The sequence below is a fragment of the Phascolarctos cinereus genome, unplaced genomic scaffold, assembly GCF_003287225.1.
Source record: "Phascolarctos cinereus isolate Bilbo 61053 unplaced genomic scaffold, phaCin_HiC Scaffold_2;HRSCAF=192, whole genome shotgun sequence".
Lineage (NCBI taxonomy): Eukaryota > Metazoa > Chordata > Mammalia > Diprotodontia > Phascolarctidae > Phascolarctos > Phascolarctos cinereus.
Genome location: NW_027555625.1, coordinates 317,717,430 through 317,741,474, shown reverse-complemented (window position 1 = coordinate 317,741,474; position 24,045 = coordinate 317,717,430). Strand labels below are relative to the sequence as shown.

Below are 24,045 nucleotides of genomic sequence, written 5' to 3'. Positions count from 1 at the left end.
AGCACAATAGTATTCCTCACAGTCACATACCATAAGCTTGTTCAGCCATTCCTCAATTGATGGCTATCCCCTCAGTTTTCAGTTCTTTGCTACCACAAAAATAACTGCTATAAATATTTTTGTACATATAGGTCCTTTTTTTTCCTAAAAGCTAGAGATTTATTGTTATTTTGTGATTAATAAATTGTCAAATTGGCTATGACACTTTCCCACAACTAAATACCACCATTCACCAGTACAGAAGTTGGTACTTAACCAGATTGAGGAACAAGGCAGAAAGAGCAGACATGTGAACATCACTGGTAACTCAACTTACACTCTTTGTGCCTGTGTACTGCACATTATTCTCACCAAGGTAAAGTGTCCGAACAGATTAGGGGGGCAATATGGCTTCCACAACCTTTTTTTTGTAGCAAGCAGTTACAGAAGCAATAGAATTGAACTTCAATATTTCCCCTGATTTTATTGGTCTGCACCCATGTTACTTGAACATATTTCAGTTTTTTAAAACTATACACAAGGGAAACAAAAACCTGACCTAAGAGAATACTGAACCAGTCAGTCAAATACATGACTAACTTCTAGGTCATCTTTGAATTGGTTCTAAAGGAGTGTACCACCCTAACAGTTTGAGAATTAGGCAAATAGGATTTCTCTGGAAGAAAGTCTGTATAAAGAAAAGCCAAATGTTCTTACTATATAGTTAGAACAGCTCATGATCTTTCATCTGTAAATTATATTTCTATGCTACCCAATATCCATTTCAATTCAATTAGATTCTTGGTTACCAGGTATAATCCTGGTCCAATCTGGAGGCAGATTTCCTCCAAAATGTCTCCTTTCTGAGCCTCTGAAAAGCATAATGTTTGACTGTTTTTATAGGTAGGTCCTTTTTCTTTGATTTATTTGCAGTGATACCAGATCAAAGGGTATACACAAAGGTATGCCTTTTGGGCATAGTTCTATATTGTGCTCCAGAATAGTTGAACTAGTTCACAGTTCTACCAAACAGTGCAAGAGCGTATCTGTTTTTCCACATTGCCGCATCATTTTCCTTTTCTGTCACCTTAGCCAATCTTGTAGGTGTGAGGTAGTACCTCAGAGTTGTTTTAATTTGCATTTCTCTAATTATTAGTGATTTAGAACATTTTTTGGTATGATTATTGATAGTTTGACTTCTTCCTCTAAGAACTGCCTGTTCATATCCTTTGACCATGTATCAATTGAGAAATGGCTTTTATTTTTATAAATTTGGCTGTTCCCTACGTATTTGAAAAACAAGACCTTGATTAGAGAAACTTGCTGTAAAAAGTTTTCCCCTGTTTCCTGCTTTCCTTCTCATTTTGGCTCTGTTAGTTTTGTTTGGTGCAGAAACTTCTTAATTTTATGTAATCAGAATATTCATTTAACGTCCTATGAACCTTTGTATCTCTTATTTGGCCATAAATTCTTCCCTTATCCATAGATCTGCAACAGGTAATTTTTTTCCATGCTCCGCTAATTTGCTTTTTTTTATCACCCTTTATGGCTATATCATTACCCATTTTGAGCTTATCTTGGTATACTGTGTGAATTTTGATGGTAACTGAAATTTATGCCTTTTAAATAAACATCAGTCCTTTAATTTTTTTGTGAAACTCTTGTATGCACACTTTCTTGTTAGAGCATAGACTCAATGCCATCATTATGATAAGTCTTAAGAGCTTAATAAATGCTTGATCTAGTTGTGTGCCAGGCACTATGCTAAGTGCTGGGAATATTAGTACAGTTATCAAATGTTTTTTAAAACCAAGATCTCTAATTAAAGCATGAAGGGATACACACACACACACACACACACACACATTTAACTAATTTACAAAAATCATCTATTAAGGTATACAAAGATCATAATTTGCAATGAAATCTTGAATCTTTGAAGTAGTGAATTAAGCAATGGTTTTAGAGGTTGTCTTGCCTCAAAGTAAGGTTGAAAACCAAATGATTTCTTAGGGTCCTTTCTAGCTGATGGAAATGAGAATGGGGAAAGTAGTCAGGATAGCTGTTGATAAATCTCATTTATGTTTTAAGAAGAATGAGTTTTATTGATAGTCCCTAGGTGCTATTCCTAGTTTTATGCATGATTTAGGCATGTCATGTTTCCACTGTCCCAGTTTTTCCTCTTTAGTGAGAAACTACCACTTAGAAAGTGGTTTCAAGGACATTTGTCTAGTCCTCTGGGCTCTCAGAATTCCACTGTAATTGCTAATGGTAAGCATTTATCTCTCCAGAGAATAGTTTATTCATCGGTGAATCAAGCCTAGTATTTGTAAAATGCTTTTGTAGTAGTTAAAAAAAAACCTGAGAAATAAACGCACAGTAACAATAATTGCCAGTAGCTATTATTAATGTAAATACTAATGACTTCCATTTAAGTCATTGCCATCACTTTTTTAACATGATGATGGAGTTACTATTAGCATCCTGCCTGCCATATTCATCAAAGTGGGACTAATTCTTATTTATAAAGGCTGACCTCTGCTGCACATGTCAAATTTGCTTTCTAATTGCAATAATAATCTCACTTAGAGCATCAAAGCCAGCAGCCTGGTCCTGTTTAATCTCTCCCGGGGTGCCCTGAGTTGGCTGGAGTGCATTAAACACTGGCAGCTTTGCATGAAGGCCCCTAATAGCACTCATTGTTATTGGGCAAGTTGTCAGGGGAGCCATGGGTTTTGGAAGCTGTCATTAGCATTAATTGCCTCTAATGCACCATCATTTTTGACAGTGATGAACTAAACAGGATGGTTATTACTCCCAGCAGAAAGGCCACATTTCCTGGCATTAAGATATTTTTGTGATGTTTATGCCATATACTATAGTCACAAAAAGGGCCAGTGTGGACCAGCCCCCAAATCACCTATTGAATGAAAAACAAGTTCCCTGTTTTTCTTGTTAAAGCTGTGAAAGGACATTTTATAGTTTAAAAGAAGCAGCTAACTATCAGGAAACCTTTTAATTCTTCTTAGAAATGAGTCTGCTTAAGAGATGATATTGATGGTTTTTATTTTTTTGGTGTTTTAAGAGTAGAATTATTGTGACTTTCCTTTAAAATGCATTTTTAATTAACCATTTGTAGGTAAGTTTTGGAAACAAAGAGCTAGGAGTCTTCGTTTGGTGCTAACCCTAATATTATGAATGAGCATTTAAATAAGTGCTGCTACTGTTTAAAGGTTAACTTAAGTCTGATGTGATTTGACAGTCTGCCCTTTGGCACATTTAGGGGTGTGATTATATTATTTAGAATTATTTATTCTGATACCACAAAATGAATGTCTATGTATTATACTACAATATAATTTATCCATGTTCATAAAAGGCAAAGAGGAGAGATGAAAAAACCTGTCTTTCTACCCCTTCCAAAGGAGATGGTAATTCATACATGTGGAACATTGACTATAATGCTAGATTTCTTCAGTGTGATGGTTTGTTTTGCTGAAAAAAATTTCTCTTTAAAAAAACGTCTTTTGTTATAAGGGATTACTCTAGAAAGAGGGGGTTGTTATTATGGGGATTCTAGGTGATTTGAAATTGAGATAACAATAATGATCTTTTTTAAAAGAATATATGATCAGATTAAATGGAAATCTAGAGAACTGACTTAGTCTTCCCCATACCACTTATGCTACCTGTTTGTAGAGCAGGTCAGTAATCTATGTTTCTTTGATGAAAAGGGCTGTGATTTTTAAGAGTATTTTTACAATTCCCGATACTCTGTCATAGAAACAAATCTTTTTCTCATCACTACTACAAAGATTTTACTAAAATGTTTCCCCTAACTTCAGTGACTTACCCTGCTGAGGATTTTCTCCCTTGTGTTCTGGTTGGGGTTAAGACATGGGGGCTAAAAAGATTCCCTGTTTTTATCTTTGGGATTGGACTAATTCTTTGATCAGGAAAGAGTTTCCTGTGTAGAATAGGAGGCCTGGGGAAAGCTGCTTCTATTAGTCATGTCAGATATGATAACTAATCAGTGGGATTCCATTTTATGGCTTTATTTTCAATTAGAAGTGTGGGAATTAATATTCTTTTTAATATGACTAACAGTAGACTTCATTTATTTCTTTCTTATATTTCACTGTAGCTCAAAGTCAAGGTCTCCACTGAAGTTGGCATAACAAATGTGGATCTTTCTACTGTAGATAAAGATCAGAGCATTGCACCCAAAACGACAAGGTAAATACAACAGGGATATATACAAGGCCTTTAGAGCTGCCTCCTCATCTTCAGCCAGCTGAACTTGGATGGCAGTATCCAGAGAGGGGTCCCTGAGAACATCCTACCTCTCATGATTTCATTGCTGCATTAATACTCTTGTAGATTGTAGCTGGCTGCAGTTCCAGTCTGCATCCCAGAACTTCTGTGCATGGTAGGTCTTGGCCTGCTGGCAGGCTGAGACATATTCTAGTCTGGGTGCCCCAGTATTCCTCACAGGCATTGAGAAAATCCACAAGAGGCCCTAAAAGTGTTTCCTTTTGAGAATTTTCAAGCTCTGGATTGAGCATAAGCCGAGATTGTATTGTCTGGAAGTAGCTCCAGAGACCCAGTAGCTATATAACTTTCAAGCATTCTTGATGAAAAGACTAGAACTGAATAGAAAATTTGACTTTCAAATATGACTCAAGTGAAACATGAAAAGGTAAACAGGAAAGAGAAGTCATAAGAGACTTACTAAGGTTGAACTGTTTGCATTCCTGTATGGAAAGATGATATTTGTAACTCATGAGACCTTTGTCAGTATTAGGGTAATTGAAGGGAAAAAATTATATGTATGTGTATATATATGTATAGATAGTTAGAGGGCACAGGGTGAGTTGAAGATGAAGGGCTGATAATCTGGAGAATAAAATTAAGGGGTGAGAGAGGATTATACTGAGAGAAGGAGAAAGGGAGAGGTAGAACAGGTAAATTATCTCACATAAAACAGACAAGAAAAGGCCTTTACAGTGGAGGGGAAATGGGGGAAGGTGAGAGGGAATGAGTGAATCTCATTCTCATAGGATTTGGCTTAAGGAGGGAATAACATACACACTCAATTGGGTATGGAAATCTATCTTACCCTACAGGAAAATAGGAGGGGAAGGGGACAAGCAAGCAGGGGGAGGTTAGAGGGGAGGGCAGATTGGGGGAGGGGGTAATCAGAAGTAAACACTTCTGAGGAGAGACAAGGTCAAAAGAGAGAATAGAATACATGGGGGGTGAGATAGGATGAAGGGAAATATACTTAGTTTTTCACAACATGACTACTATGGAAGTGTTTTGTGTGACTAAAAAAAAGATTTTCTGATTTCTTCAAAATCTTAATTTCTTTTAGTTCAATAATATTCCAGTAGAGATATGCACCACAATTTGTTAAGCCATTCCCCAATAAATAGGGACATTCTCTTTCCAAAAAGAGAAAAAAGGTTGTAAGTAGTGAAGTTTATCTCTGTGCTTGTCAATTAGCAATTTTTCTGTGACATTACTTTTATATAATTACTTTGAGGATGAAATGAATGTTTGTCATAAGCACTTTGAAAAGCAGAATGTGCTATATTAGGGTAGGAGGTTCGTATTTTTGTAAGTGAAACCTGATTAGTCTCCAGTGGCATTTGGCTCATATGACCTGATGATATTAGCCTGAAATCTACGAACATAACTATGAGAAGAACAAATTTTCCTATTTGGTTTCAACTTCTGAGCAAATTATTTAAGTCCAATATTAAGTAGTAAAACAAACTGAGGATTTTGCCCTGAAAAATTTAAGAAAAGGAGAAAAATTCACGAAGTACCACATAGCTCTGTAGTTTAAATCCTTGGGTCATATTTCTAGGAACTTGTAGAAACAACACTATGACTACTTATACGTCTATGACAGAATGCCTCTAAAGCTTCCCTTGAGAGGCAGATGGACAGAAATAAAGTTTTTTCAATTTCTAAACAAACAGCACTTCCACTGGCCATACTCAGGAGACTCTTTAGTGAGACACTTTGTCATCACTCTAGAAAACAGGTAAGGACAGTTTGCTCAAGGACAACCATAAGCCTCTTTTTCACCAGCCTCTTCTCCTCATCCCTCCTGCTCCAGGTAGTAAGTACATGGTAAGAAGTTCTGATGTAATTAATCAATCAGTAAACATTTATCTAGCACCTCCTATGTACCAGGCACTGTGCTAAGCTCTGGATTGATTAGGTTGATGATTCTTTTTTCTTTTAAATTTTTATTTCTTTTTAACATTCATATTTTATATTTTGTATTCCAAATTCTCTCCCTCCATCACCTCCCACCTATTGAGAAGGCAGTCAAGATGATATCAATTATACGTGTAAAGTCTTTCGAAACATTTCCATGTTGTATTGGGGGGAGGTGGAAGAGTGGGGGGCTGCCCCCTCCAACAAAAGAAAGAAAGAAAAATTAAGAAAATAAAAAAAATGCTTCAATCTACACTCTGAATTCATCAATTCTATCTCTGGAGGTAGATGATAGCATTTTAAGTGATGACATTTTCTGAAACAAAAATGTCTCAATTCCCAGGCTCTGCACTCATTTCTGCCACTTCCTGCTGCCTCTATGGGCCCCAGGTTCCTCTTCTGAGTTGAACTAGATCAAGGTGAAGGCGTCAGACTCCCATCAGATAAATGTTTGTTTAAAGGTACAAACTAAAATACGTAGGATTACAAAAGAAATATATTGAAATATTTTTTAAAAACAAGTGCATAAACTCCAGGTTAGGGACCCCTGAACTAGATAACCTTATAAGGTCCCCATTACAGATTTTTTTTTAACCAAATGAATTAGTATTAGTATCAGTATTAGTACCCACTTTGGATACTTGGTACAGATCCTCTGAAAACTTGTTGTCTTTCTCTCTTTTAGGGTGGCCTACCCAGCTAAAGGAAAGGGCTCGTTCACTGTTGACAGCCACCAGAACTTTGCCTTGTCCTTCCAGCTGATTGATGTAAACACTGGTGCTGAGCTTACTCCTCACCAGGTCAGAAAAAAGCCACATTGAGCTTCCGATGTCACTTTTCAGCACAGATTCTTACAAGACAGTTGGGGTTAAGTGACTTGCCCAGGGTCACACAGCTAGTACGTGTTAAGTGTCTGAGTCTGGATTTTAACTCAGTTCCCCCTGACTCCAAGGCTGGAGTGCTATCCACTGTGCCACCTAGCTGTCCCTCACACAAATTCTTGAAGAGTACTCTTTTTAAGTTTAAAAATTAGCAATTGGTAGCCCTGGTGGACCAAATACAATACAAAACAAAACAACACAACAAACCCTTTAGATCCAAAGATTCAGGCTTCCTAGTTTCAAGTGTTTGCCAAGTACCCTGAAAATCCACCAAGGATTGAACTGTTTGTTCCTCGGTACTACTTTAATAACTTCTCCCACTACAGCTGTCAGGCCTTTTGCTTGGGGCATGCTTTTCTTGATGTAGGGCCAGCTGGTAGGTGTTAAAGAGAGATTAGCACCTAATTGAAGCTGTCTCCTTGGTGGAATAAGAAAAGTTGGTAGAACATTGAAAACAAAAATGTGGCAGCTGTTGGATACATTTCAAGCTGTCAAGAGCAAAGGAGGTTTAATTGTTGGTGGGGATCTCTAGAGAGAAGGATATCCTCTTAGGGAAAGTTACAGACAAATACTTTGTATGGCATGCTAGAGGAGAAAACATGGGGAAGAAACCACTTAAATCCTTTTATTCAAGGTTAATTTCTTAAATAATTTTTAAAAGTTTGTAAAAACATAAAATTAGTTTTTTAATGCCTGTGGGATGGCTTTACTTAGTTGGATCTCTTGCCAAGCTTTCTTTAAACTGGTTTTATACTCTTTGCTTCTCTCTACTTTATATATGTAAGAGGATATTACTTCTAGTCATCAGTCATTCTTCTTGGTAAGATTTTACAAATTTTTTTGGGGGGGGAGGCAGTTGGGGTTAAGTAACTTTCCCAGGGTCACGCAAGCTAGTGACTGTTACGTGCCTGAGGCTGGATTTGAACTCAGGTCCTCCTGACTCCAGGGCCACTGCTCTATCCACTGCGCCACCTAGCTGCCCCCCAAATTTTTGAATTTATATTCTAAACTGGTGTTGCCCTTAGCTACCATCTCTCTCCACTTGTCAAGTGTTTGCTGACCTGGGTGGTTTTGGGGCCCCCTTGATTACCTTTTTATGGCAGTTGATGTACATTGGCCAAACTTCCCTATAAAATTATTATAATTGTTGTCAGGGTCATTTCTCATGATCTGGTTTTCATAATCACTGTTACCTATTTGAATATCTAAGAATTGAATTGTTTCTATTTTATGTCATATTTATGCCATTTTATTCTGTTTTATGTCTTTTTCTCCTTGCTCATCTTGCTTTTTACTTATTCTGGTCTTTGCTCTGAATGGTATTGGTCTGACTTTACAGAGATGATTCAAGGATAATTAAATAAGAAGTCTTTTCCTTCATGTTAAAATATATTTCAGTTTTGTTTTTTGCAGTATCATTTGGTGTTCTCCAGGTCCAGTGTCTACCAATTTATCGAAGAAAGGGTTATATAAAGGCATAAGTCATAAGGCTTTTGTGTAGTCTACGTATCTTTGTCCTTTCTCATTTCTTTGTCCTGGACCATGTTTTCCCATATATTTCTCACTGTTCTCCCACTTTTCATCAAAGTCATCAAGTATCAGAGTGTAAGTTGATTTAGTTTGGAGGATTTTATCAAGTTCCTAGAATTTCTCTATCTTTTATATTCTGTAACTAAGAGTAGGGCCTAAACTGCAATTATTTTTAAGATGGTCTTTTTGCAAATACTTATAAGTATAAACAATATGAGATGACTCAAAATCACATGAAGTAAGGTTTCATGCTGTCTTTTGGCATACATAATTTAAAAAAAAATTTATTTCTCTCCTTGTGAGCTTTCTTCCATTTAGCTGCAGCTTCTTTTGTTATGGTTTTGTTTGTCATAGTAAGATCTAGATTGAAGAGATTCAACTCCACTGGTAGTTTATTCTACTCCATGGTCACTAGATAAGGATCTCACATATAGAGTGCCAGCATTCACCTGGATGAAAATGGAAGGGCAACAACAGAAGAAAATGGAAAAGAGCTTTAAAAGTTATAGTAAACCATTTTCACTCTTAATAATAGTGGAACTAGGGGCAGCTAGGTGGCACAGTGGATAGAGCACTGACCCTGGAGTCAGGAGGACCTGAGTTTGAATCTAGTCTCAGACCAGACACTTGATACTTACTAACTGTGTGACCCTGGGCAAGTCACTTAATCCCAATTGCCTCATATTAAAAAAAAAATTTTTTTTTAAAATAGTGGAACTACCAGACTTGAACTCTAACACGAATCCCAGATATACCTTCTAGGGGAGGTAGTAATGTCACTAAAGAGGACAGAGACAGGAAAGCAGCCATACTGGATCTTGGGTACTTGGGTGAGATCTGTGCTCGTGGTGGGTGACACAAATATGGTTGTGAGAGTGTTAAGGGGGTCTGTATTCAAGGTATCTGAAAGAGGTGCAGATGCCAAAGGCATAGAAAAAATGTAAACCTTGTTAATGTCCAAAAACAAAAAAAAAGCAGCTAAGAGAACATCAACAAGTCTGAACCTTTTGCCTAATTTTCCACATATAAAAAATTTCTGTGAGTCATCTCTGCATGAATCAAGATTATCCTTGATGAGGGTATTAGTAGGGAACAAGCAGGCTTTAGCAATCAATATTCAACAGTGGGCCACATCTTTACCATTTTGCAATTAACTGAGAAATGAAGAGAAGATGAGTCTTGATAAACATTTACCTCAAGGAGGTAAAAGAGCTAAAGGTTCCAAATACACCAAAATATTTATAGTACTTTTGCAGCGGCAAAGAACTTTAGCAAAGTAGTTAGCCATTAATTTTGGTGCAGAAAGTGAAATGGAATATTCCTGGATCATGAGAAATGACAAGAATTCAGAGAAGCATGGGAGTACTTACATGAATTGATGGCAGTAAAATCAGCAGAACTGGGAAAATTATATACATGATGATTGTATTAATGTAAACACAAGCCAAAAAATGAAATAAAAGGCTATGTAATTATAACAACTAAGCTTAGCACTGGGAAGAGTTTTTTTGTTTTGTTTTGTTTTTTTGGCTAGGCAGTGGGGTTAAGTGACTTGCCCAGAGTCACACAGCTAGTAAGTGCTATGTGTCTGAGGCTGGATTTGAACTCAGGTCCTCCTGAATCCAGGGCCAGTCCTCTATCCACTGCGCCATCTAGCTGCCCTGGCACTGGGAAGAGTTAAGAAAAATGTACTTACCTCCATTGTCAACATGAGAGACTATGGATGCAAACTATTACATATACTATCAAGCAGTGTAGTTGATGTATTGGTTGGGTTTTAAAATTTTTAATATTTTTCTCTTTCCTTTAAAGTATTTGTAGCAAAGGATGGCTTGCTGAGTAGGGGAGGGAAAGGTACATGTCTGCAGAAGAATGTGATATGAAAAGTAACATAAGATTAATTTTTTTTGAGAGATTCAGTTTTAAATGCCTTTAGTCCTAAACAATCATATTTGATATTTTGCATGAATTGACATTGGTCATGGTGACCTTATGTAGTTCTCCATATTAGGGAATAAGATTAGCCTGGATGAATGGTATTTATGTTTTAAAATAAGGCATATTGATGCTTTTTATTTTTACATCATTATCATTCCCTGATATATCACCTCCTCATGGAGGTCTCCCTTATAACAAAAAACAGTTAAGTAGAACAGTATGACACCATGATTGTGTCTAACAGTGAAACCACTAAATTTAAATCTAACAAGTCTAGAAAATTGGAAATGAACTGATGAGGCCTGCCTCATTTCCCTTTCTTTTCTTACCCTTCAGTGGAGAAGTTTATTATGCAGTGAAGTAACTAGAAGAAGAAAGGAAAAGTTGTAGTAATCAAGAGCTTGAATAATTCTATCTCAGATCTCTGTGAAACTGGCACCAGGATAGTCTGTCTACTTGCTCCACTCTGTTAGGCTTCTCTGTGACAGATCACAGGGCTGTCCTTGTGATGACGGAGCCAACAATTCAGTCTTGTTGACTAGATGTCAGACTCAAGGGCATTTTGGAAAATCTCAATGAAAGGTGGCTTTGTTGTTTCCCCCAGACATTTGTCCGTCTGCACAACCAGAAAACTGGTCAAGAAGTGGTGTTTGTTGCTGAACCAGATAACAAGAATGTGTACAAGTTTGAACTGGACACGTCTGAAAGAAAGAGTGAGTTTGACTCTGCCTCTGGTACTTACACCCTCTACTTGATCATTGGAGATGCCACCCTGGAGAATCCAATCCTCTGGAATGTGGTATGTACCTCAGTATCCCCAGATCCAATACTGATGACCCAGCCACAAGGAAATTACAATAAGAACATTTTTGCACAGTCTGATCTTGTCACTCTAGGCAGGATCAGATTGTCCTTTTGTGGATTATAGGTAAAAGCAGGACCTAAGGGGAAATTTTTGTCCTACTGGGTGCCAGAGATAAGGATGACTTTTAGGTAAATAGTCTAATTAATTCATTTGCTCAATTATTGATGGCCAGTTATGTGTAAAGCACTGTGCTAGATACCCTGGGGGATACAAAGATGTATAAGAGAAACTTTGTCCTTAAGGAACTTCCTTTAAGGGGTTGGGGTTAGGGGAGGAGGAGTAACATGAATAACTAACTATATTATATAAGGTAATACACAGGTTAAGTGCTGCATAAATAATGCAAAGTACTCAAGGAATTCAGAGGAGGAAGAGATCTTTTTTTTTTTTACTGGGAATTATCAGGGAAAGTTTTGTGTAATAGGAAAATATTAATGAAGGGCTTACTGTATGCTAAGTGCTGGAAGTATAAATACAGAATTGAGGCTGTCCTTGCACTGGGGACCTCCCATTCTAATGAGAAGTGATGGCACCTGTAGGAGGGGTCAGCTGGCAGGCTGATGGAAATGTCCAGTGGTCTTTAGTTCCGCAGCAGGTGAGATGGCTGGGCCCCTGTAGGGGCTACTCTTGCTGAGCCCTGCAGATGCCCTTTGATGTGTGAGCGGTTGGAGGCTGAAGTAGGGACAGGGAAATGGCTGTTCAGCTGGATTTCTGAAGCACAGATAGGCTTTGGAAGGTTGGAGAGGAAGGAAGAAGGTGAACAGAGGCAGAAGAGAACAAGACAGCCAGGTTGGCCAGATCACTGAAGTTCAGGCTGGGGAGTAGAGGGAGGAAATCCAGCTAGAAAGGTAGATTAGGACCAGATACTGGGAGGCCGTGGGGGGTAATTTGTCCTTTATGACAGACAGTGAGGCCATTGTATTTTCATGCTCCATCTAGGCGTTTTATCTGTATCTTTTCTACGATGGCTACTTCTTGAGGCAGAAATTCCAAAGCACTCAGTTTAAAAAAAAATTTTTTTTCAATTACTAAGCATTTATTTGCCGGCCCTCCTACATTCTCCCCAGTTGAGGGAGGGAAAAAAAGAAAAGAAAAAGAAAACCCTTGTAACTAAAATGCATAGTCAAGCAAAACTAATTTCCACATTGACCATGTCCAAAAATATGTTTTAGTCTGAATCTCTCACCTCTCAATCAAGAGGTGGGTAGCATGCAAAGCACTGTTTTGAAAATGATTTTGCTCTTTATAAGATGTCTTTGATTTGTGGGCTAATCCCCTCACTACTTTTGTTTTTTGGCTACAGCACAGAAGAGAACTGATTAGTTAATTCTCTGAAAAATGTGACCTCTCTTTTCCATCCCTATGTCTATTGCAATTCCATACATTTCTTTTGTAGGCTGATGTGGTAATTAAATTCCCTGAAGAAGATGCTCCCTCTACTATCCTGTCCAAGAACCTTTTCACTCCTAAACAGGAAATTCAGGTATGTGTTAAAAGGGAAAAGACTTGGACTTGTTAAGTAAGCATTGGGGAAAAGATCCAGTTCTAGCCAGTGGGATTAAGGGGCAGAAAGGCAGTGAACTACCAAGCTTGCTCTAACCTTTCTGTTAATGCACTGATGATGCTACCATAGGGATCCCAACCCTATCCCTGAGAATACCATGTGGTACCCAAATGTTATCGATCTGCTTAGGATGCTCTCCTTTTACATCCTTATAGTGGGTTGGGGTGGCTTACAAATGGAGACAGGCTTGTGTTAGTGGCATAAATGCAGGGTTGGGAGTCAGAAGCCCTTGGTTCTAGCCTTGACTCTTACTGTCTAGCTATATGACTTTAGGCAAGTCAGATAACAAACTTTAGACCTCAGTGTTCTCTTCTGTCAAACAGGAGCGAATAATACCATCCTTTACTTTATATTATCAAATGAGACATTAGATGTCAACGTACTTTGAAAGGTTAAAAGCACTTTACAAGTATAAGGTCTCACACTAAGATGAGTCTTAGGGGAGAGAGTAAGTCCGTGAGCAGTGGTAATAGCATGAGCACATGATCCTTAGCAGAAGTAGCAGAAGAGAGGCTTGTAGAGGAAATACAGCAGTAGGAGACTTGACAGGGTTTCTTTGAGTCACATTGCCTGGCAAGATAGAAATATAGTAGCAAGTTTAAGAAATGGAAGTGTGGTATTTTTCTCAGATTTATGTAATGGCCTGACCAAAAAATTAAGAGGAAGAAAAATGTTTGAACCTGTAAGAGAGACAAGCCAAAAGAGAAATAAAGAACCTATAATTCCTATAGAGGCATAGCAAAGAAATCACCTGTGACTAGAAACTTCAGTCATATTAATGATACCATTTAGGAGCAGTTCAGTTCAGTGAAAGGCAAAGGAAATAGAGACATTTAGTAGAAATTTGGCCACAGCAGGATCCAGTACATCTTGGAGATCAGAGAGCTCTCAGGTCTGGTATTTGGCCGCCTGCTTTGCATAATTTATGGATGTCCTCTTGATTGATTGCTTCCTCTGGCAGAATCACTCTGAGAAGGGATTTACTGAATTGTGCTCTGAGGATCATTTAGTTCCTTAAGGAGGAAGGTCATCTGTGGTTAGAAATTAAGCCCAGTAAAGTCAGGGCTCAGTTGTTTTGCAGTTAGGTAACTTGACACCTGAGGCACTTGACTATCATAACCATCTTTAGCGCCATCTGTAGGGACATTGGAGGGACCTATAGGTAATCCAGTCCAATCCCCTCATTTTACAGAGGGATAAAACTAAGTCCTAGAAAAAAGTAATTGATTTCCTCAATATGACACATAATAAAGGAGCCAAGTTTTATTATGTATGATAGCCACCTCTGTAGGGAAGGGAATGTACTAAAGTGTTTTTGCTGTATTTTCTGTTTTCAGCACTTATTTAGGGAGCCAGAGAAGAGACCACCTACTGTAGTGTCCAATACATTCACTGCCTTGATCCTTTCCCCCTTACTTTTGCTCTTCATTTTGGTGAGTAGACACAATTGATGTAATAATTTGTGTTTAGAGGATGAGTCAAAAGCAGCAACTCTGCCAAAGTATACTTGATGTTCTTTTATGGCATAGTTTAAAAGCAGCAGTGATGACTTAGAAACTGTGAACAAGCCAGATTCAGTAAGAAATGATATCCTGCAATGTAAGGTCTGTAGGGTGCCAGGCATATAAAGGTGAAATATGATGCAATCCCTGCCCTCAAAGAGCTTATAATTTAGTAGGGTAGATATGACATACACAAATAATTATGACCTGGATTAGGATGTGACAAAAGCAAAGAAGGAGGTAGAGGGCTGTGAGGGGGAAATCACTTTTCAGTGAGGGTGATTAGGGAAAAAAATATCTATCTTATGTACAACAAACATTATATTTCATGGGAGGTATGGTACCTGACCTGGACCTTGAAGAATGAAAAGGATGTCTGTATGTAGAAACATGGAGTTTCTGCACATAGACCATTGCAGTGGTATGTGTGGAGGTGGTTGGTAAGAAATAAAGTTGGAATGATAGATTAGAGTGAGATTGATGAGGGCTTTAAATGTCAGAATAAGGGATTGAGATTTTATTAAATTTAGTAGGTACTAGAAGAGTTAGAGGTTTCTTAGTAAAAGAATGACATGGTTGACTTATGGCTTACTCTGGTCATGGTGTGGAGGGTTAAACTAGAGGATAGTGAGATAGGAGGCTAGACCAGGTAGGTTAATCAAGAAGTTACTATGATCATCTAAACAAGAGGTAATCAATGAGGTTGTCAGTGAGAGTGCTGGCAGTAAGAAGGTAGAGATGAATACAAGAGATGTTGCAGAGGTGAAGTCAACAGGACTGGAGAGAGAGCTTTTGAGATATAAAGACAACAGGAGAGAGGAGCCAGAGATGACTGAAGTTTTGAATCTGAGTGATACTATTAATAGAAATGGTGGAATAGGAGGAGGGAAAGGTTTTGTGGGAAAGATTATTTTGTTTGGACATGTTGAATAAGGTGCTTGTGAGACATCCAAGTGGACCTAGCCAGTGTGCAGTTGGAAATGGAGGACAGGGTAGACATCTGGGAATCATTGCATAGGGCTGCTAATTGAAACAACGTAAACTGAACAAAGTCACCAAGGAAGGAGTGTTAAGAGAAAGGGGGAAAAGAGGCAAGCATAGATAGAGCTTTGGAGATAATACTTAGAAAATGGAGAGGGGAGACACAGAAATAGTTTAAGAGAGCCAGAAAGGTGTAACATTTGGAAACCAAGCGAGTTTCGAGGAAATAAGAAATGAAGAAGGGCATTGAATTTATTGATAAAGGTCAGGAGTGAATGGGTTGTAAGAGGAAATGATGAAGGGATAAGATAAAACTATGACTTTATGGGTTAACAAAGTTGAACCAAGGTTTGGGTTGGGTTTTAGTATAGAGCAAGGCTTCTTAAACTTTTTCCACTCAAGACTTCTTCAGCACTTCTTAAACTGTGGGTCTTGGGTTCTCGACCCACAGTTTAAGAGGTGCTGGATAGGGGATAATTGAACAAATGTTCAGCTGTAGAAGATTGGCTAAACAAATTAGGAAGTACTGTGTAGTTATTAAAATAGCTGGTGGACTATATTGATAAGTTGAATTGTGTATATGTAAAGGAAGTGAAAAAAGTAGAACTCAAAGTAATACGTAGAAACTGATTGCAGCTATACAAAAATACATCTGTACGATGACAAGGATTAGAAGAGAATTTGAAAAGCAGTAAGTAATGTTCCTTACAATCTTCTACAAATTTACACAATCTAGATAGTTAAATAAAATCTAAATGACGTGCTTTACATTTCTAAAAACTTGAACCAGGGTATGAAAAGCTTGCTAGTGATCCTCATTGTCTTGTATATCCTGGGGAGCAAACAGCACCACTTTGGTTTTATAGCAGATCCTACAACTACTAAGTTTGTCTTTACCCAATATTTGGACATTTTTAGGACTGGAAGCAGTTTGTGTGATGCAAGTGACTGTCTAGCTTTTTCAGTTTTGTGATTTTCTATCTTTTTACTCAAGTAGCTGTATGTCTGAAAGTTGGGATGCCTTGCCAGCAAACATAGTGAACTAATGACATGCCTATGATGGGGTGACTTGGGACTATTTTTTGTCACTGGGAGAAACTCTCATTCTTTCCAGACTGAACACAGGTTTTTAAGCCCATTTCGTTGTTGAATGGATTAGTAATGGCACTGACTGTGTGTTACCTGTATGTTAATGTCTTTTTAATGTGTGTTTTCCCATCTTGCAGTGGATTCGGCTTGGGGCCAACATTTCCAACTTCACCTTTGCTCCCAGCACTATTATCTTTCACCTGGGACACGCTGGTAAGTGCCCCAGACAGCTAATTCTGTTTCACCTTTCTGACATTCAGACTGCACAAGCAGAAGCCCTGTTAAGTGAACTCACAACCTATTAACTATAATGACTTAATAGGATAACATTTCTTTCTTCCTCCTGGCCTTTTAGAATGGTTAATATGGTGATAAACCTGTTTGGTCCATCAGCTTATGACAGGCTTCTCCAGGCAGCCCATTTACCTTCATTTAATAGCCATGTTCATTTCAAGAGATTACTTTATTATATCTTTACACTGAACCACCTTCCTAGATGAAGAGTGTTGATGGAGTTCCCCAGGGCTCTCCATACTGCACTAATGTTCACATTTACTGGAGGTAGTATCTGCCCACTTATTCAAAAGAAGCCTACTTCAGAGCCAAATGAGCTGATTCTACAGTGGGAATTTAGCATCCAAACCATGTGTAAAAGCACCATTTTATCATATAGGGGTTTATAAACCAATCTTATGACTTTAGTCTGTGCCCCTCATAGAACCTCATGCATAGTTCCTTCTTAGTACCCTTTGTCATCCTTCTTCCTTCTGGCCAAGAATGACTAGATTGAGATTCTCTTGGGCCCACTGTGATTAAAAAATAGACACCTTTAGTCTTGCCAGATCAGGCTAGAAGGAACCTGAAAGTGCTAATGACCCTTCATCTCCATAACTCTTTCACATACATTTTCTCATTTGATTCTCACAAGTATTCTGGGAGTTAGATATGGCTAGGATAATTACTTTTTCATCGGAGAGAAACAAGATATAGGTAGGCTAAATGAGTTGTCTAAGGTCACACTGCTAAGTGGTGGGTCCTAGGTCACTGCCACTAAGCCACCCTTTGTCCTTTCCATGTATTTTTTTCAGTTGTAGTATAGTCAAGGGTGCTATTTTTAAAGGTGTCACCACCATAGCAAGTTCTTGATTTCCTTCGGTGCCTGACATTCATATCCCTTCTCTTAGCTATGCTTGGCCTCATGTATGTCTATTGGACTCAACTCAACATGTTCCAGACCCTGAAGTACTTGGCCATCTTGGGGAGCATCACATTCCTGGCAGGCAACAGAATGCTGGCCTATAAAGCAGTTAAGAGGTAAAGTGGGGTGAGGTGGGAGCATTCTGAAGGAGGACAAGAGCCACCACGGGGATTGGTATCTCTTTACAAAATAATCTTGTTTTATGTTCTTAGTTAGTTCAGCTCTTTAATGGCCAAGCTCACTGGGGGTTTCCACCTGAACCTGTATGATGACTTTTGACATTTCAAGCAGACAGTAGTTTGCCTATTTCCAGTGGGCAAAACAGAAGCTAGTCAGTCAGCTGTTATCAGGGTGAATCCCTGTTGATATCAGTGCAGGTTGGGAGGTGGGGAGCATGAAGAAGGCAGCAAATGAAAAAGATGAACTGTTCAGTTATGAAGAAAATAACTAGAGATAATATGCTTCTTGGATTGGTATAATAGAATTAGCTTTGATCTCGTGACTTGGTGGATAAGGGCTGTATATTCTAAAAAGATATATATCTTTAAATACATAAAGGAGTACTTGTCACGTGGATCCAACTTAGAAGTAGACACTATAATCACTTTATACCAGAAAGGGGTCATTTACTGATCAGCATTAAGTATACCGAAGCCTCAGCAATTTTAAGTCTCTAGTGATTAAGAATGAGGATGGGGAATAATTACTCTATGATGATTAAAAGGGTTTAGAACATCTGGCATGAAATTTGCTTTAATTCACCACATATAAACATTGTCTTCCCTTCCTCTGCTAAAACTGAGAGGTTCCTTTTACGCATAATGTCAGTTACCCTGCCCTGTTAGCTCAGTAGAAATGCCATCCTGCATACCACTGAATTGCAGCAGGTCATGTCTGCAACCTTTGGTCCAGGGAAACCTTGTAAGATTCTCCTTCAGAACTTGAGACACTTTGTTTTCTCATCAAGTCGCTTTCCTAGAAGCAGCTACCTGTTCCTCCAGCCCCACGTCCTCCCAATGGGAGCCCTGACCTCCAGTGTCCTATAAGGAGTCTCCACAGTACTGACTCAAGGTCTTACCTTTTACCATGGGGGTACTACCTCTTTGACATGAGGAAAACAAGGCATTAAAAACTCAAATTCACCTGCTCCTTTAATTGCCAGCCCTTGTGGTGATTCTAGATACAGGATAACTTGAATTTCCAAACTGAAGTAAAGGCAGATGTAACTACAAAGAATTCTTTCTATATGGTTTGTCTCTGTTAAAACTTGCATTTTTCCAGCCAGCTAAAGGCTGTCAGATAAAGGTAAAAATCATGTTTTGTGGGCACAATACAGTTCTCTCCCTCTTCGCATTCACTTGGGTGTATGTACGTACACACACACACACACACACACACACACACACACACACACACACACACACACACACACGTCTGAGGGTGGTTGATACTTAGATTTGGTAGTATCTCATCTAATTTGGCCACCACTTTAGCAAATCAGAGGCTGACAAACACAGAACAGAAAGTTTTGCCATTTCCAAAGTGTCTATTGTAAGTCTTCCAACTGTCTTACTGTGGAGCACTGGACAAAGAAATATATGTGTACTCCTTGTGGTAGTCTGAGCTCCACCAGGGCTTCCCTTAGCTCGAGCACTTGCAGCAAGTTCATTTTTTTTTTCACCTTCCCAGCTCCTTCAGATACCTTCATTTACCTTTGCTGTGCCTTTTGATGGGAGCTGAGTGCTCCAAGCAATTTTTGAAACAGACTGGCATTCTCTTGTGACTTAGCATGTAGAATCCCAGAGACAGCAGAAATGCTTTAATTATGTGAAAATACTGCCCTTTTGAAGGTGCCCTGGCAAACCAAGCAGGAATGTGAGGGGAATTGTTTGACTTAGGGTTTGCACTTCTTGACCTTGCTGTTTGCTACTGGGAGAAGGTTGCCCTGCTGACTTGGGAGAGACAATTCTAACTGGAAAATAAGTGATACTAATGGAAGCCCTAATGGTGTGTGTGCCTTTTCTTTCTTCTGCTTAATTCTCCTCCTCACTATCCTTTCTTGATTCTCAAACCCTCTTTCCTTTGGCAGGATCGCTGCAGAACAGAGCAGTAGATTGGCAAAATATAGGACACTACGGTAAACCCAAAGGGGGGGTCTTACTAATGACCAGCTCTTCCCAGAAGTAAGGGCCCTTTCTGAATTTACCTGCCTCACGCATGTTGGTTGTTCCATCTAATTCTCACCTTCCTCACTTCCTGGGCCCAAGCAGTATTATTTGAAACTTCTTTCCAACCTGCTGGATAAATCTGGGACTCTGGAACATAACAACCCCACCCTGCCCCAGATAGGCCTGTTTTTTGGAGATCTCCACATTACTTTTACCAAAATGGTCCAGATGTCTCATGCCTTACATGAAGGATGCTATGACTCTCCTACTGTTCATTTTTATGAGGTGCTCTGTGCCTTTAAAGGGATTCCTTGCTGATCACAGTATAGTGGAATTCAGCTCAATGTAAGTGGGATCAAACTTTGACCACCTTCAAGGAGACCCCACTCAATGCCAAAAGGAACTCTTGTGAATCCCAAGGACCATGTTAGGAAGAGAAGCCAGAGTATTTGAGGTGAATGTTTTCTGTGATAGGTGTTTATGAAAAAGAGCAGTCAGTGCTGACGAGGGCCAAATTTAGTTAGTGGGACCTGCTGCTGTGGGCTTATGCAAGCAGTGTCTTTCATCCTTGTCATAAATTTTTGGTCACTTTGTAGACTTAGATCATGAGTCTCATTGAACTATGTGATAAGATGAAGTGGACACCAGAAAAAGGATTGGTGACCCCAAAAGCAAGGTGACTAGATAGCAAAGCTGGAATCAGAAAATAGGTTCCTGGAGTTCAGAAAATATCTAGGAGTGCCCTGGTCTGCCCCCTGTGATTCCAAAATAGCCAGTTAAAACCCTTTCTTCATTTTTAGGTCATTGTTAATGAGACCCCTTTCCAGGGGTTGGGAGTGATTGTTTGACACTTTTCAATCAGTTCCAGTAGGCTTGTAACTAGAAGGAAAATTATAATGATGATTGCATTTTAGAGGCCTGCCTATGGTTGTTACTTGTATTGAAAGCTGTTAAACCCAGCCAGACTGAAGCAGCATGGTTTTTGGTCATTCTCTCCAAAAGAGGAGAAATCAACATAGAATTTGACCTCATGCTATTTTATGAACCTAACCTGCTTTTCCTCAGCCCTCAGTGCAGAAAGATGGAACTCCTGGTTTTGTCATAAAGTCTGCTTCTTCTGTCTGAGGCCTGCTTGGAAAAGTAGTGGTATTGAAGTCCCTGTTCTTTCTGCTACATACTGATTATATTTAATTATAAAATGAGTCATTGGTTTGTTTCTCCCATATTACTTATGTTTAAGCCCAGATAGCTTTAGGGAAAGACAAGTTAACTTAATCATTTGGACTTAAGGGATTTTCTGAGGTTGGGATTTTAAGTAAAAGCCCTTGGTCTTTATATTTGTGTCCTTTTGAGTCTGAATTGGCAGAGTATTTCCTGTCCTTACATTCAAAAGGGCAAAAAGCTGCTAAATCACTTTGGGAGGGTTACAGTGCTTTGTACATAGTAGGCGTTCAATAAATGTTTGTTGGTTAATTAATTGATTGGAGTTAGGGTGGAGAACATCAAAGCAAATCGTCAAACCAAGGGAACAATCAGGAGTCGAGGTCAGGTAACCAGCCCGGGGTCGGAGATCCGGAGAGCAGGATCTGGAGTGAAGCAGAGGCAGCAAACAGGAAGCGAGGACAGGAGAACAGGAGATCAGGATCAGGTCGCCAAGGCAACAGCAGGAACACTGGAGAGCGGAGTCGGGTTGCTAAGCCAAGGTTAGGAACAGAGATCATAGTCAGGATGGGTAGGGGAAGCATAGAGATAGAATTTTAACTTATAGTTTTGGGGGGGGGGATGCAGATCATCAGCAAAATAAAGAGTACCTAGAGGTCCCAAATACCTAATGGTGCCTTCTCCACTTCACCCTGGCTTGAAAAGCTAATCTCTATTCTCACCTACCTGCTTTCCGCCAGGGCTTTAACATGCACTGAAAGGTAATAGGAGGAAGAAACTTCCTAGGACTCAAGGATATTACCTTTTTGTCCCCTTGTGCTACTCCCTTTCCTCCTCCACTCCCCTCTTCTTCCTTTCTCTCTCCCCTCCCCCCATCACATTTCTCAGTTATTCAGTGGAAATCAACCTACCACCCTTGATTCTTGGGCAAATATTTGAGTTTGAGGCATCAGCAGACAGTTTCTAGGCAGCATTTCTTAGCTAAAAAATCATTTTGTTCACACCTATACTTCTCATTAATCTCCCTCTTTTATTGCTTATCCTCTCCCCACTTTCCCATAAACTGGGTAGAAACATTGGGCTTAAAAGAATGCTTGGTTAAATAAGGGTGCTTTCATTGCATGCTTATGCTGCTGTCTGCATGTCAATTTCCATGTGAATGCATTCCATCTCTTCTGGTACTTGTCTTAGGAAGGAGGGATGGATTAGAAGCCAAACCAGAAAGCCTCTGGATATGTTGAATTTGGCTGCCCCTTTGGTTGCTTGTGGTTTCTAAGGAAAGGCTATTAAGTGTTTGTGTCCACCCTTGGAGTTTGTTTCTTCATTAGATTCCTGAACATCTCCGTAACTGAATCTTCACAATGTTGAATCCTCAGTGCTCTGTAGAACTACAGAGTGGAAGATGGCGTTCTTCTGAGCTTTTCTTTGTCCCTGACAGAGCTGGACTGATTTAATCACTTGAATTTATATACTCCACCTGTAACGTGGCCATAGCCAGGGCTGGAATTGTTGCCTGTTGTGCTTTTGCAAACTGGGAAAAGGGCTACAGGGAAGGAGGGATCATGATTACACAGTAAAATCTCCAGTGTTTTTCCCATGAGGTTTTGTTCTGGTGAGCCAGCTTCCCTTCCCAAAAACCAGGTTTTCCTTGGGTTGGAAGCATAGCTGGTCCAGTGGCAACTTGTAGCGGGTTTTGAAGCCCTTAATGCTTCCATGCATAAGACATTGTTTGGCAAGTTGGAGTCAACAAGATCCAGGCCAAATGTTCTTTAACAAACTTTTATCTGTTCCCTTGCTTTTCCTCTGGTTGAGATTCACCCTGTATTTGGGGGCTGTTTTGGATGTAGTATCACTGGCAACATTTTGTCTCTTCATATTTCCACATCCCATTCTCCATATTTGTTCATCATCTGTGTTTATGACCTTAAGAACCAGGATCTTTCAATGTCAGAGATGCTTGATGACCTGGTTGTTACTAGGTAGAACTGCAACAGCAGATTACAACCTGAGATAATTTTGCATTTCTCTCCCTCTTCTTTCAGAACAACACAGTAGTACCAGAAGGAAGAAGGAAAGTCTAAAAACTTAAAAGAATGTTCCATGGAATAGAAGCCAAGGAACAATTTATATCCTGGAGAGTGGAACATGGAACCAATTTTTGTTTAAAACAAACAAACAAAAAAAGTCCAGGATCTTATGGTTGTACTTTTGCTTGTCTTTTGTTTTGTCACTCTCCTATTGAGCAACTCTCTGTGAGCCTGGATGTTCGGTTCCTTTGGAATTGTGGCCATCAGCCATCAAGCGGCTGTGACGGATTTCTTAAGAATGCCCAGATGTTGAGTTTTGGAATGTTTGAAGTCTAATTACTGTGATTTGTAATAAAGAGTCTGATGAGAGAAACTGAGACCTCTGAGAGTTTTATTCAAATATTTCTGGGGTGGTGGATTTCTAGTGTGCATATCACATACTAGGTATAGAGTTCAGTTTGCTTGGCAGAAAAGCTAAGCAAGTTGACTGGAGCATTACTTTGGCAATTCTGGTCACGGTCTCATATAAATTCTCACTTGTTCTCATGTTAGGATTGGGAGTTTCCTTTGTTTTTATCCAGTGTGATTCTCTTTCCTAAGTGAACACCAGCTATATCTAGTATCTAACTTGCTTCAGCATCTAAGATTTCTGCTTTAACAAATATAGCGTGTAGTTTGTGGATGAGTGGGGCAGATACTGTCCAGGGTTCTGAAACAGGAGAGGCCGTATGAATTCTGTAATAGGGCCCACTTCTATTCTAATCAACAGAGGTGAGATCATAGACTCATAGATTTGGGGCTTTAAGGGACTTTGGAAGTCATCTAATCCAGCCGCCTCACAAATGAAGGAACAAAGGCTCAGAGTGGATGTGATGTCCCACAGATGGCGAGTAGCAGAGTCGGAATCTGAACTCACATTCTCTGATTCCAA

At 39.2% G+C, this 24,045-nt stretch overlaps 1 protein-coding gene across 3 annotated transcripts in view; it reads left to right on the top strand.

Moving 5' to 3' along the window:
* RPN2 (ribophorin II) overlaps positions 1-23,487 on the top strand; it is a 55,124-nt gene extending 31,637 nt beyond the window's left edge. Inside the window, exons 10-18 of one of the 3 annotated variants that reach the window (XM_078150223.1) lie at positions 4,124-4,215; positions 6,896-7,010; positions 11,164-11,358; positions 12,821-12,907; positions 14,326-14,421; positions 16,698-16,773; positions 17,745-17,874; positions 19,848-19,941; positions 23,130-23,487. In XM_078150223.1, coding sequence (XP_078006349.1) covers positions 4,124-4,215; positions 6,896-7,010; positions 11,164-11,358; positions 12,821-12,907; positions 14,326-14,421; positions 16,698-16,773; positions 17,745-17,874; positions 19,848-19,899 — 843 coding nt within the window. In that variant the 3' untranslated portion in view covers positions 19,900-19,941; positions 23,130-23,487. The other 2 variants (XM_078150222.1, XM_078150224.1) reach the window with 2 other exon arrangements.
* The last annotated feature ends 558 nt before the right edge of the window (positions 23,488-24,045 follow it).